The 13,938-nt window shown below is 39.5% G+C and overlaps 1 protein-coding gene across 7 annotated transcripts in view; it reads right to left on the bottom strand.

The window, feature by feature from the left end:
- The window catches only part of MARCHF7 (membrane associated ring-CH-type finger 7), a 33,231-nt gene that overhangs the window by 17,579 nt on the left and 1,714 nt on the right, over positions 1-13,938 (bottom strand). For 6 of the 7 annotated variants that reach the window (XR_012641431.1, XR_012641432.1, XM_074967416.1 and 3 more), the window contains exons 2-3: positions 9,897-10,056; positions 981-1,142 (exon numbers count right to left, since the gene is read on the bottom strand). Coding sequence is in view for 5 of the 7 variants with exons in the window: in XM_074967416.1 (XP_074823517.1) it covers positions 981-1,142; positions 9,897-10,046 (312 nt within the window). In the remaining 2 variants the exon portion in view is untranslated. Of the gene's footprint in view, positions 1-980; positions 1,143-8,351; positions 8,421-9,896; positions 10,057-13,938 lie in introns of those variants that run through there. The other variant, XM_074967418.1, reaches the window with a different exon arrangement.

Below are 13,938 nucleotides of genomic sequence, written 5' to 3'. Positions count from 1 at the left end.
TGGACCAGACCCAGATGAAGGCAGACATTTTAGGCCCCAGTTCCTGGAGTCACAAAATATTAAAATTTCAGCTTCCATTTTAAAATTATGCAACCATGAGGGTCAAAGTAACTTGAAAACATGATCAGGGTGTAACAGATGCCTGTCTGAACCAGCAAGCAACCTAAAACAAGAGTTCCCCTTATTCATCTTAACTCTGAAAACTATTGCCTCACTCCTAGAAGGAGTGGAGCCATGGGAGTGCCATAGTGTTAGTTTGGGCATGGGTGGGGCCACAATATGCATTTAAGAGTCAAGTAATCACCCCAGTCTTTCCCCCATTATGCATACAACTGCTTTAATTTTAAAATGGAGGATTTGCAGAGCTATGTCCCCTTCAAATTTATATTTAACTATTTGTAAGGCAATATTTATGTCACAGAAACCGTGCCTTCCAGAGACCTCTGAAATTTTTTGCTTCAGCCCCTGGGGCCGTGGGACTAGAGCTGGCAGCCAGCAGGGCCCTAGCAACAGGGCAACAGCCTTCTCACGGTTCCCCTGTGGGGTCCTGCGACAGGCGACAGCCTCCTCCAGGTTCCAATGACAGAGGACAGCCTCACATGTGGGGAGGACAGGAGAAACCATGCAGCTGCAGCAGCAAACATCAGACAGGTCACTGCTTTCATGAATGTGTGTTTATTGCCCATAACCTTTCTGGGACTTTTACATAAGGCTAAGATTTTGTCGTGGTTATTTTAACTATTTGTAAACTAATCTAAAATAAATCTAATTCAAGGAATTCTTTATAATTGCTGTATAAATGTCTTAACAACTTCGGTCCCCTTCTTTCCCTTCCTCCCCCTCACTGTTAACTTGACTGAGTCTATCAAACTTATTTTAAGCAACATAGCAGGGGATTCCTACTAGCAGGTTTTTCGACCTGGAAGATTTGTAAGTAAAACCTCTGTTCCCCATATATTTTATATATTAGCAAGTCTCACCAATCTGCTTCTGCTTCCCAAAAATCTTCCAGACCATGGACGATCAAGTGTCCCCGAGTAGCGAGTTGGAGAGGAACTAGAAAGCTTCCAAGGAGCTTCATGAGCTTCTCCTCTTTCTCCAATTCCCCAGTCTCTACTGGAACTATGCAACAGATTGGACTCCTAGAGAACAACATGCATATTACATGTAATTATAATCAAGGTGGCGTTTTTAGTCATGCTCTGAAGACTGAGTACCTATTAAGATGGTGGCACCAAGAGTCAGGAAATTTCAAAATTAAAGCAGGCACTCTATCTTTAAGTGTTTTGGACTTAAGATATGGGCGATAGCAATTCTTAGATCTAAGCAAAGATTTGTGGGCTGTTTTGTTTTCTTAGTGGGGTGGGGTTTTTTGGGGGGGGGAGGGGGGAGAAGAGGTAGAGAATTAGCTTCTCTCTTTTCTGCTGCCTCAGATTCCTCCCTGACATTAAGCTGTTAATGGATTTTTATACTGAGAGGAGAGAAGCAAGGACCCAATCCTTTTGCTGGAAGATCTGAATAGTTGTCACACATGCAGCTGTAACCCAAACTGTAGAACTCTGTCAGTTTATGGAAGCTGAAGTCTCTATATCCCCTTTCCTATTATTTGAGGGTAGGAAAGAGGAACTTTTAAGTTCAGGTTTCCTGTGGTGTGATACCACTACTCCGATTCTACAGCAATGAGGCAGAAGTGTAAAAAAAAATTGTTTATTAAAAAAAAAACACACCCCTCCCCCACCCCCTTAGGACACAGACCATCTTTCTACACCAAAGCAGTAGTAGAGGACAAAACTACATTTGTTTGGTTCACCTTAACACTGAACAGGATGAAGAATTACATTTTTGCCATCCCCTAGAGCAGCACTCTGATGAAAAGAAATCCTGTCCTAACAAAACAGATGAAACGAGGGAGGGCAGTTTGTCAACTAAATTGGTAATGTGGCTTATTAGCAAAGTAAACCAATGCTGTTACTGTAAGAACATTTCACATAACATCTTCGTAAAATTCACTTTGTTCTTAAGTGTTCTTGTTTCTTTACAGGCCACAACCATTTTCCTATTCTGCTGCCTCTCTTCTCCTTACTCCTCGGATATGTCCCCAAAAAATATATTATACAGACGCATAAAGGATAGCATCCTGACTCTCCATCCCCTTGCTCAGGGAGTACATTAGGGAAGTTTCACTTTGTAGGTCTGCTACACAACCTCTAGCACAGTTACATGCAGCCCTACCAGAGAAGGCCTACAAAGCACAGGGCCATATGGAAGCAAAACATAGCAATCACTGGGGGGGGGGGGGGGTGTGTGTGTGTGTGTGTGTTTAAGAAAAAATTGTTTAGTAGCTGACTCAGACATTGTGCAACAGCACTGAAATTATAAATAGCTATTTGGCATGCATATTAAAGACAGTTCTGTATGGGAGCTTTGCAAAATACTGCTGGCTGACTAACTTCTGTACAAAATGTTCTTCAAATTGCTGGAAAAGTTTAGTGTATGGCAGTAGCTGCAACTAATTTGACTTTTATATTTCCATTCTCCCAACACATCCAAAGGCTGCAGTTCATATTCTAGACAAATAGGGAAGTTAACAGTAATAGGACTGGAACATCACACTTCTGGAGAAAATTACAAAAATTACAAAATCTTTATATCTCTAGGTGCTCTGATCAACTAGTACAGAGAAAGTTTTAACATTGTTGACATTCTTGAGGTTCCATATCAGCATTACTTAAGAGGCAACTTCCAATAAATTCAGTAGGAGTAAAATCAAATGGCATTTCTAATGACACCTGAAATTCTATTTATATGGAAAGACAGCTGTTTTTTTCAAGTGAGACACAGTATGAAAGTTAACTTCATGCTACGGAGTTAAATTCCATGTCTATGTCTTTATTAAGTTACTCCTTCTAAAAGATATCTATAATTAATGTATTACATATGGGAATAAACAAGGTTTATTAGCTTTTCTTTAAGATCCACTTTGACTAAATTGGTTCCCACAATGGCTATGGGAAGCTTAAAATATTTTAGATACTCCTTTTGCAATAAGCTTCTGGAATCACTGTTTCTAAAACACTTAAATTTCAAAATTAAGTTTTTTAAAATCTTAAACTATTCTCATCACTAGGAAATTCAGGCATTATCCAACTTTAAGATACAGCTGTGCTTTTGTTTTGTAAAACAAATCAGTTACATGTGTTCATAACTTCCACTGAGGTGTGTCACTTGCAGCATTGTAGAGGCTTGCAATATTTTTCTTTATTCTCCAGCCACTAAAAACCTGAGAATTTTGGCTTTCATTTTAAAAGATTTCTAGTCCCCGTGCTTCATACAAAATCTTGAAAATATGACCCCAGTGAACCAGAATGGCTCAGAAACCAGAATGTAATGGGAAAGTTCTGGTTTTTAAATCTCATAATTTTTAAGCCACTTTGAGATCCAGCTTGTGACTTTTTCAGCATTGGAGGATAGCAATACTACATTGGGGACTGAAATTTTCCATGCTTGATCTCTGTCCAAAGGTAGAGATTGGATGTGTTTACAATTTTGTAAAGGGGTATTCTGCTTTCTTTTTTGCAACTGTTTAACCACAATCTCACAGCTAAATCTTAGAAAATGTTTTTCAAGATTGGAGTGTGTATTTAAGAGTTCTTTAAAGTCTTAGTTTATTTTTTCCTAATTTTAAGAACTCCCATTAAAGGGTTTTTGCTCAGTATAGTAGGAGAGATACTGGAATTTTAGTTTTTTTTAAAAATCAGAAATTGTTACATTACCAAAACCAGAAGTTGCAGTTTCTCTTATGTTCCCACTTAAGTTTATATACTGCTGGTGTAAATGACACACAGCACTTATTTTATGGTGCTGAACAAACAGTCCTACCCTAGAGTTTCACACATACTATGCAGTCCAAAACAAACTGAATGGTGAGTAATTAAAGCAGAAACACTACATAAAAAGGTGGTGGTTTTTTAGAATAACTTTAAACAAAGAAAGTGAGGTTTTAGTAGGCCCTAAAAAACAGCACAAAAATCAGAGTGTCCTTATCAAAAAAGAGCAGCTCCCAGAAACGCCCAGTTTAATTAAATCTTATTTGTAGGAAAGGAAGGTGATAATTTAAGATGTTTGCTAGCAAGTTTCACAAAACTTTTGGAAGGTTTATAGAATAGAAAACCAAAAAAGCTTGCATTTATAATGCTCTTACTTTCAGAACTCTAAACCATGTAAAACTGACACTTACTGTGACGACGTGGAGTTTTATTCACCTTATGTTGCATGAGTATCTTACTGTCCTATTCGAATACTGTGCGTACCTCTGTTTCCCTATGTACTGTGACAGTATTTCAGTGGTGGGAATCGGGTTGCCCAGGAAGCAGGACAAAGAGGAGGAGCAACAGGGTGTCGCAGGTCTGATCACTGGTAGCTTGGTAGTCTGCTTGGGGGGGACTGAAAGAGGGGGAGTCCAGGCCATCTGGCCCAGGACTCCCCATGGACTTGGCTGAAAGTCAATGATTTCTGTGTTAGCAAGTTCTGTTCTACTCTGTGTTCCTGTCAACTAATAAACCCTTCTGTTCTACTTACTGGCTGAGAGTCACTGCTGACTGCAGGAGTTGAGGTGCAGGGCCCTCTGGCTTTCCCAAGAGCCCCGCCTGGGGAAGACTTGCTGCAGGAAGCGCACAGAGAGGAAGGGGATGCTGACTGCTCTAAGGTCCAACCCAGGAAGGTTGAAGCTGTGTAAGCTTCTTGCCCTGACAATATGCTCAGAGAGAGGAGGCATGCTACACCAGAGTCCCGACTGGCTTCGTATGGAGTAGTTCCAGAGCATTGGCCGGGTGACTCTGACACTTACGCTACACAAAGAGAGCATTTACTACTGTCAAATTATTTCTACTCTTCCTCAGATGGTTGGAGGATACAAATGCATCTTTGTTTGGCTTGACTTTTAGCCTGTTAACCATGTCACGCCTATAGGCGGTTAACATCTGATTTAGTTCCAAGCGTAAAATCCATTTGAAATCTTGGGAAAACTATAGTACCTAGATGGATGGTCTTAAGTTATTGGCTACTCCCATTAAAATTTAAACTGTACCAATTTTTTCATTTCTGATTTGTTCTGCCTTTGAAAGTTAGTTTTCCTATTAGGAGGTAAGCTTTTCAATTATGAATGCTCTTTAGTTTCGAGAAGATTTTGTATGTGGGTGTATTTTTCTTCCATTTTATTGCAATATCATTACCTGGTATCTAATTGTTTATAAACAAGAACAAAAAACACACAACACACTGCACCCCATTTTGAAGGTAATTATTATGCAACTGCAGCAGCACTTAGTGATATTTTGTTTGTCAGGTTTCAGACTCAATCTTGAAGTGACAAAAACCTGTCAGTTCTATTCCTATGTGTGTATATTTATTACTTATTCAGGATGAGCTGGCTCAGTTTGCCTGGTCACTTGAAATCTGTACCTATAGCAACACTGGAATCTGCTCCCAAAATTTCTTAAGACAGCTGAGGTCACATGAGAAGAGACAAATTGTTCTCAGAGATAGTTTGGCTCTATATCTAAGTACCAACACATGAAGTCTGTGATAAGTTTCATTGACACTCGGTGCGAAATTCTTACAATGCAGACTTTGCAACTAGATTCCAGACCTTAGAGTGTTATGAGGAGATCAAGAGTGATATTCCAATTTAACCAGGGAAAGGGCAAAATGGAATAGGTCATTGCTAAGAGAGTTTATTTCTAAACAAATTAAACAGTCAAAAACATTAACATTTTTACAGCGCCATATGAATACTAATAAAATGGTTCTACATGTAGAGAAGTATGCATCATCCCTATTTTAAGAGGAAGTTAGACTTAAGTGATTTATCCATTGCTATGTAATGAATTGGTATAGCTAGCAGCAGAACTCAGGAGTTCTAACCTTACTATGAGTGAACATGTTGAAAATGTTCTAACCTCTGCCTAAGCCATCCTCTGCATCCAATAGGCCTGGAAAGTCATGTATTCAAGACACAGGAATGTAGGCAAGATCCATGACTATATACCTACTGAGCAATACATGATAACTTGAATGATCTAGTACTCAGAAAATTAAATCCAAGAAACAGCTTATGTAACACAATGCTCCTGGATGGACTGTCAGCAGTGACTGAACATCTGACTTCTGGATTCTGGAGCTTGAGCCTATGCTAAAAGGCATGCTTTCTTAGTTTGAATGTTGGAGCAGATTCAGACTTATGTGACCCAGTTACTCAAGGAGCAAAGAGCCAAGTGTTGTTGCTTAGGGGTTCAGATCCCAAGTGACCAGGGCAAATGAGCCAGCTAGCCTTGAATAAGCATCTGTTCTCTTGTTTACACCCAAGAAAGTTTAACATGTTAAGGAATTTAATCTCCACTAACTGTGCTACTTTTAAACACCATAAATCATGGCCTGCAGGATTTAATTTCTTGAATAAATTAGCATTTCTTCCCCCGTCCTCCCGCAAGCAATTTGCTTAAGAAATTTGTGTAAAAAAATTCCAACACTAACCCTCTACCTGTGATATTTAACACTAATTAGATGTGTTCCTATATAAGCCTATATAGTTTCTGCAAAATGCGTCAGTCACACATAAGCTACTGCAAATTAAGAATGTAAAGTCCTGAATCCTTCCAGCTCCTTCTTGTATATGATGTCGTCTTTCAGAGTAAGAAAGACTGACTAAAAGTAGCTTCAGAGAGCTTCTATTTATAGAGTCTTAATGCTGCTAAATTACCAAAAAGGTAAGATGAAGCATAACAAACCACACTTTTGTCTCCTTCTATCGTTTCCACTATGTAAGACAATGCCTCCACTTCAATTTAAACCAAAACATCTTAAAAGCAGTGCTAGGACAGATATATTACACTACAAACTCTAAACTTTGAGGATAGTTTAATAGAGATGTGTAGAGGAGGGCTGTAACTTCTGTGGACACTTGAAGGAAAAAGTCAGAATTGTCTGAAATGAGTACTTTGAAGATTTCTGGGTGAGGTGGATGAGGAGAGGAAGGGAGAAAACTAAATAAAAAACTGACAGTCTAGATGTTCTTTTTATGGACTGCTCCTGTAGTAAAGGAGGTCTGTTTCTTACCACATGTACACTGCCTAGCACAACAAAGACCCAAACCTTAGGGATTCCAAATGCTACAGTATAAAAATACCTACTGAGTTGTTTGGTAGTCAGGGTTGCAATACGCACACACCAAACCCATAACAAAAGAAAAGAGTTAAGCCATTCAACAGATCTACTGTTTCACCCACAGGCACACATTTTACCATTACCACAACTACTATATGCCACTGACCACCTACCAAAACCCTAATTCTGCTTACCTTTTAACTTTCTGCACGAGCCCTTTTACCCAATTATTCCTCCCCATCAACAGCAGTTGTCGATGTTTGATGGTGTAGTTGGCTGTGTTTGGAGAGAGGAGTTTGGTAAAGGGTTTTGTGTAGAAGGCTGGGATGATACTCTGCTTCCTGCCTAGTGATGCCAGTTTAAGTGTGTGGTATATGGTAGTTTTGGTAGTGGTTAGGTGTGTGCTTGTGAGTGAATAGAGGGTATATACTGCTAGGTGGCTTAACTTTTAACTTCTTTGCTTTTCTGGGTGTCAAATATTCTGTCTGTGCAGTAACCCTATTTCACAAAGTTTGTATATTAACTTCCCAGGTTTTTAGTGCTTAATTTGGGAGGGAAGTGGACCTGTTTCTCTGGAAGTAGTGGGAGTGGTAAGCGTTCATCACTACACACTTTATCAACACAGCAACTTTTTTCCCTTCTGTGCTTGTAGGGGGGAAAAAAAAAATCCCCAAAAGTGTAGCTGCTAGTTGAGAAGGTTTTATGTGCATCAGGCTCTTTCAGCAACCCCATCAACCAACCTTGTGTGTACAGCACAAACTCTGGTTTAACATGAATGGCTAAAAAGGACCCTAAATCAAGTTTCTTAAAAAACACAAACAAAAAAAACCAAACCACACACACCCCCCACCACTCTATTCTTTGCATCAGATCCACCTGCCTCTCTAGATAAAGTTTGGTAATGTTTGAGTTAATGAAAAGTAGGACTTTAAGGAAAAACATTCAAAACCCCCATATCAGAAACTTCCTATTTAAAAATGCATAAAGAGCATCTACACAGAAAATTAACAGGGCATCAAAAAAGCAACCCCGTGTGAAATTTCACACCATTTAGCCACCTGGTTTTAGAAAACAAGGATGTATGCCTCATTATTTATCCATCTGATAAATAACATACACTTTCACACTGTCAGTCACAGCTAGCATTCTCTTTACCAACTGAAGGAAGGTTACATCAGCTGTATACCTACCTCCACATTTCCTTTTCTAGAAAAGGATAGCGTTGATGTGTTCCCCATTTGAGTTAATCACTGAAACCACTATTAGACAAGACAATGAGGATTAAACAGAAGTAAAGCCAAGCAAGTGTGGTAACAAATTTGCTGATAATAGGGAAAAGACTACTCCTATTCAAGCCAGATCATATCCCCAAAAGTGCACTTCCACAGAAAACTAGTACAGGATTACCAGTTGAGCCTAGGCAGTGTGGTCCAATATACAGGTCATCAGGTTGGGAATTAGACTTGGGATCTGTTCCCTGTTCTAGCATACCTGATGTTAGACACCAAGCAAGTCAGTTTCCACACCTAAAAAAGTGTTTCCCCACCTCTGTAAAGCACTGTGTGTGAATGAGTTAAGAGTACTAACTATTAACACACAAATCTTGGTACATATTTACACTTGCAAGACTTCTTTTCTAAAAGGAATTTGGAGAATCTCTTTTGTGAATAGTGTCAAATCATTAACTGAAGTGTAACATGAAAGAACTCACTGATCAATATCTTGCATCTAAGACTTCCCCCCCCAAATCTACTTTTATACAGGTTAATCCTTAAAGTGTTGATTTCTAGTTTACTAAACAGTCTTGTTCAAGACTGTGTGCTTAGGTTTGTGTCCATCTGGTGTAATAAGGTAGAGCACCAATCTTGTGTGGGCCAAACAGATTCTACATATTAATACAATTTAAAGTCACCTATATTGATTTATATTTTACGTTCAGCTTGTTTCATATGTATTTAGATAGAAACAACCTATGTACAGTATTGTCTATTTACACACTTGTGTAAACTAAAATCAGGTAAACATGACAAAAGGCTAATTAATCAGCTGTTAGTATATTGTGTTGAAGCAACCTGTATAGACACAACTCAGCCTTCTCAGAGAATGTTCTAGTTAGCATCCCTTATGCTTTATCTCTAGTTCTGCTAGCATACTGGCAGAATGACTTGAAGACTGAAGGTCTTCTCACTCCTTTATATCCCTATTCATGCCTTACAATCTTCAGACAGAACAAACAGTTAAATACAACAGATCAGGTATAGCTTATTTTTTGTGCTGTCATTTTTAGACTTGAGACATGACACCATTACCTAAAACTAAAATGCTGTGCTCTGGCAATAGTAAAACTTATGGTCCTCACTTCCCTGTCAGACCAGAAGATCCCGATTTTACTTAAACAGACTTCCCTCAAGATCCTATACTATAATCACCATCCCGATAGACAAAGGATATGCATAGGACTCATTTAATGATGTTCCTTATTCAGCCACTGATTTAAGATGCTACATACCAACAGTAGTGGGGAAAGATGGTAAAACAAAGTGATTCTAGGCGATTTCGTGGCCGTGCAAAGCACTACCAGTAACAAGGCCAAATTTTCGCATTTATCTTGTTTGTGTTAGAAAACATGTTGAAATTCCTCCTTATATTGCCCTTGAAATTAATCTTGTTAAGAATCCTGCCCAAAAGAGGCAGATACAGATGTTACTTCTAAAAGCAAATATAAAATGACTTACCTGACATCCAGAATCCAGTCTCAGTGAAGATTCTCTTGTATGATATGCATCAGTTAAACTGCTTCCAGACAATGTTCTGGCACTTAAAGAGGAGGAACTGGAGGGTTGAACTGATATCCTTCGAGGAATCCTTGAAGGTTTAGACTCCATTCTCAGTGTTCTACGAGAGATAAAAGTTAGTTTCCCCCCCCCATTTTTTTTTTTTTTTGGTAGTACAGAATGCAACAACAGATGGGTATATGTTAAGTTTGTCATCAATACTTATTGCGCACGTGCTTTGTATAGTGATTTTAAAGCACAGGCCTGGGAACCAGGAGACCTACGTTTTAATTCTAGAATTGCCACTAACTTGCTATATGACCATAAAGTAAACTGGATCATGTTTTACCTTGGCTTTCCTTTTGTAAAAAGAGGATAATACTTCACTACTCTCTGCAGGTCCAAAAAGTGGGTTGAGAAACTCTCAGAGTAATGTACATTGCTACTACACTGGTGCAGCTCTCTTCCTTTTTCAAGTCTCTTTCAGTTCTTCTCTTCCTACTTCTATTCTGGATGGTATCCTTATAGTGCTTTCTAAGCAGCAGCATAAAAGTGGCATGAGCTTTGTCAGTTTCTTTATGCCAGGAATGTGTGCAAGGAACAAGGACAGACACACACTACTTAGGTGTGCAGAGAAAGAGGAAGATAGAGGGGCCTCATTCTGTACTACCACCTGCACTCACATCAGGGTCAAATTAAAGCAATCTGTGCCTAGGGTACTAATCCACAAGAGGACCCCCTATCTCTCCCAAATAATGGCCCTGCCAGAATACCACCCTCCTAAGGGTAGCAGCATGCTTCTGAATTCAGATGACTGGGCAGTTCACACCTCTTAGCTACTGTTTCATGCCCTTTGCAGCATGAAAACAGACATTGGGCACTCAGGTCTGTTCTACACTTAAAATGTACATCAACATAACTCCAGCATTCGGGGTATGAAAAAGCTACACCCCTAAGAAATGCAGCTATGCCGATAAAACTCCTGGCGTAGATGCAGTTAGGTCAATGGAAGAATGCTTCCATTGAACTAGCTACTATCACTCGGGAAAGTAGGTTTGTCTACACTACAGACCTTACAGCAGCACAGCTGCGCCACTGTAAGGTCTCCCATGTAGCTGCTCTGTCAGCAGCAGAGAGCTCTCCTTCCAGAATAATTAAGCCATCCGTAACAAGCAGCGGTAGTTATGTCCGCAGGAGATATAATGCTGTCCACACCCGAGCTTTTTGTCTGTTAAACTTTTGTTAGTCAGTGCTGGGGGTTTTCAAAACTGTTATGTAGATGAAGCCATAGTGTTCCTACAGTGATGGAAAAAGCTCTTCCACTGCCATAGGCTGTACCTACACTACAGGATTATCCTGGCATAACTACGACATAACTATGCTGCTACAGTACCCATAGTGTAGACATGGCTTCAGTTTGCGTTTTAAAGCTTTTCCTGGCATACATGACTTGAAACTTATTCTGATTTGATAACATTTTACATCCACCAAGGGAAGAAGTTGCATGGAAATCCTGCAAACTATACTGTATTTGTCACAATAAAAGTTTCACAAAAATCTTTGGCAGAATCAGTGGCTCCCTAGATTTTGCTAGATATTTTGAATGGTAGCTTAAGACACATAGAAAAAAAGTAAACTCCTACATGGAATCATTTCATTTTCCAGTTCTAGCACTTTAGGGCTTGTCTACACATAGACAACAGGAATAAGAGTGTTAGTCTAGTCTAGAATAGCTATTCTGTTTTAAATTGTCTTTACATGAAGTTATTCCAGAGTAAGTACTGTTTCAAATAGTACTATTTTAAAGCACACTGGGGAACTGTTAGTGCATACCAGCAGGGTTTATGTGAACCAGTTAAGTGTGTGACATATTTATACACTTCAGAAATCACATCCCATAGGTGCATTACCCCATTGTATAGACATGCTTTTATTTCAGAGTTATTCTTAATAATTCTTTCTGTATAGCTTTTCCCAAATACCTCATGATGAGCCCTTGAGTATTTTCATATTAACCAGTACAATTTAACTACCTTAAAGGCCAACACATGACTTAAAATTAGTAGTGTTAGTACCAGGAATCTGAGCACAATTTTACATTGGGGAGGGGGAGGAGGAAGAAACCACCGCAAAACTGTCCCAGGGGACTTAATCTAAGTAAATGATAAACGTAACTTTAGATATTCAAATTACCATTGCATTACAATGTTACATAATTGTGTTCCACAAACTATGTGGGGAAAATATACTGGTTGTCTTACCAGTGCTAAAATATATTCATTTGACAGCTTTTTGTATAATTACTGGGTTTGACCATACTTAGCTTAAATAGGCTTCCTTGGTTGACAACATTCCTCTATTCCCTGACACACTCCCTAAAGCATTTTATTAGCTACAACAATACCTGCAACTTACACAAAATACACAGCATTGTCTGTTTACTTGACAAATTACATTGAAAAGGAAACCTCAACTGACAAACCATTACAGAGTTTTACTCTGGGAGGGGCACTGGGACCTTACCCAACTCCAATCTTAACAATGGCAGAAATATGACTGAATATGGATTCAAAGTAGCACACTTTTTTGCAGGTTCTAAAATCCATTTAGACACTTACCGATTAGAGAGTTGCACTGAAAACATTCAAAGTGGGGGGGGTGGGGGGGGGAGAAGACAGACAGATAGCTCAGTGGTTTGAGCATTGGCCTGCTAAACCCAGGGTTGATGAGTTCAATCCTTGAGGGGGCCATTTAGGGATCTGGGGAAAAATTGGGGATTGGTCCTGCTTTGACTAGGGGGTTGGACTAGATGACCTCCTGAGGTCCCTTCCAACCCTGATATTCTATGAAAATAGATCTGTGGTACTGAAAACAGTTTTTATAAAAAACTAAAATTTGACAAGTGTATTTTAAGTGTTCAGCCAATTAATAATTTGGGAGACTATAAAAACTAGCAATTGGATATGCACCAAAATTTAAGTGTTAGCTTTCCCGAACTTTGTTTTAGAAGCCCATAGACTGGTCTCTGAGGAAGAAGTGCTTAATCCCCAGGAAGACTGACAGTTGCCGGGATCAGTTCAAAGTCCACACCAAACAAAAAGGCATGGAGCATTTGATACTTTTGTCACTACAAGTAAACTCCTAGGCCAAACCGCAGCCACTGGGATGAGCCTCATAAAATGCACAGAAGTTGGGACAGCATTCAGACAGTTTTGCAGAAGAGCCACTGCAGATTTTACTGAGAGGGACGTAGTATGTTCTCAGCACAATCCCAAAAATCATTACATATTAAAATGAATGAGAAACTAGATGAATGGTGCAAGGATCTACTACTGAATTGGCAGAGTGGTGTGCCCTTATGATGTCCAGTTCTGAAAAATATGGGGTACATCCCTAACTGAATGGATATGAAAAGATGATTTTCATGGATAACTGTTTTCCTTACTTTAATAAAGTACTTTCAGTATTAGAAGTAACCTCTAGGACTGTCATAAGAAAGTGGTAAGAGATATTAAGTTTGATGAGAGTTGCTGTAGCTTCTCTAAATCCCATTGCCTCCTAAACACTTAAGTGTAGCAAAGGGGTAAAAGATGCCGTCGTTTCTCCTTCAACTCCAGTACTGGCAAGCCAAGAAGCCACTGTCTCACCCTTCTCACAATCCATCAGTGCCTCTGGGTATAGTACAAAAGGACAACCAGGCTTAAGAGTCTACCAGTTCACCACAGAGAAGAGATGGAGAGGACAGGGGCTGGCACTGACTTGGAGCCTCTCCAGTCATCAGCTCCAGGAAGGGAAGGAGAAAATGAGCACTTCAGCTTGGTGTTTCAAGAACAATCTTTCTGCCCCACCACAGGGAGACGTGGGAGTCAGGGGGCCAAGGAAAGAAGCAATGCTTACAGGTCCTGCAATTTTAGCTTGGAAGCATGTGATGACGGGACCACCTCAGATTTTAAGTAATATAAAATTCAAGTAATTTTTCTGGAACCATGATAGCTAGGAAAAA

The sequence above is a fragment of the Natator depressus genome, chromosome 11 (assembly GCF_965152275.1).
Source record: "Natator depressus isolate rNatDep1 chromosome 11, rNatDep2.hap1, whole genome shotgun sequence".
NCBI lineage: Eukaryota > Metazoa > Chordata > Testudines > Cheloniidae > Natator > Natator depressus.
The sequence above is the reverse complement of the archived record's forward strand: the minus strand, read 5'-3'. Positions and strand labels throughout refer to the sequence as shown.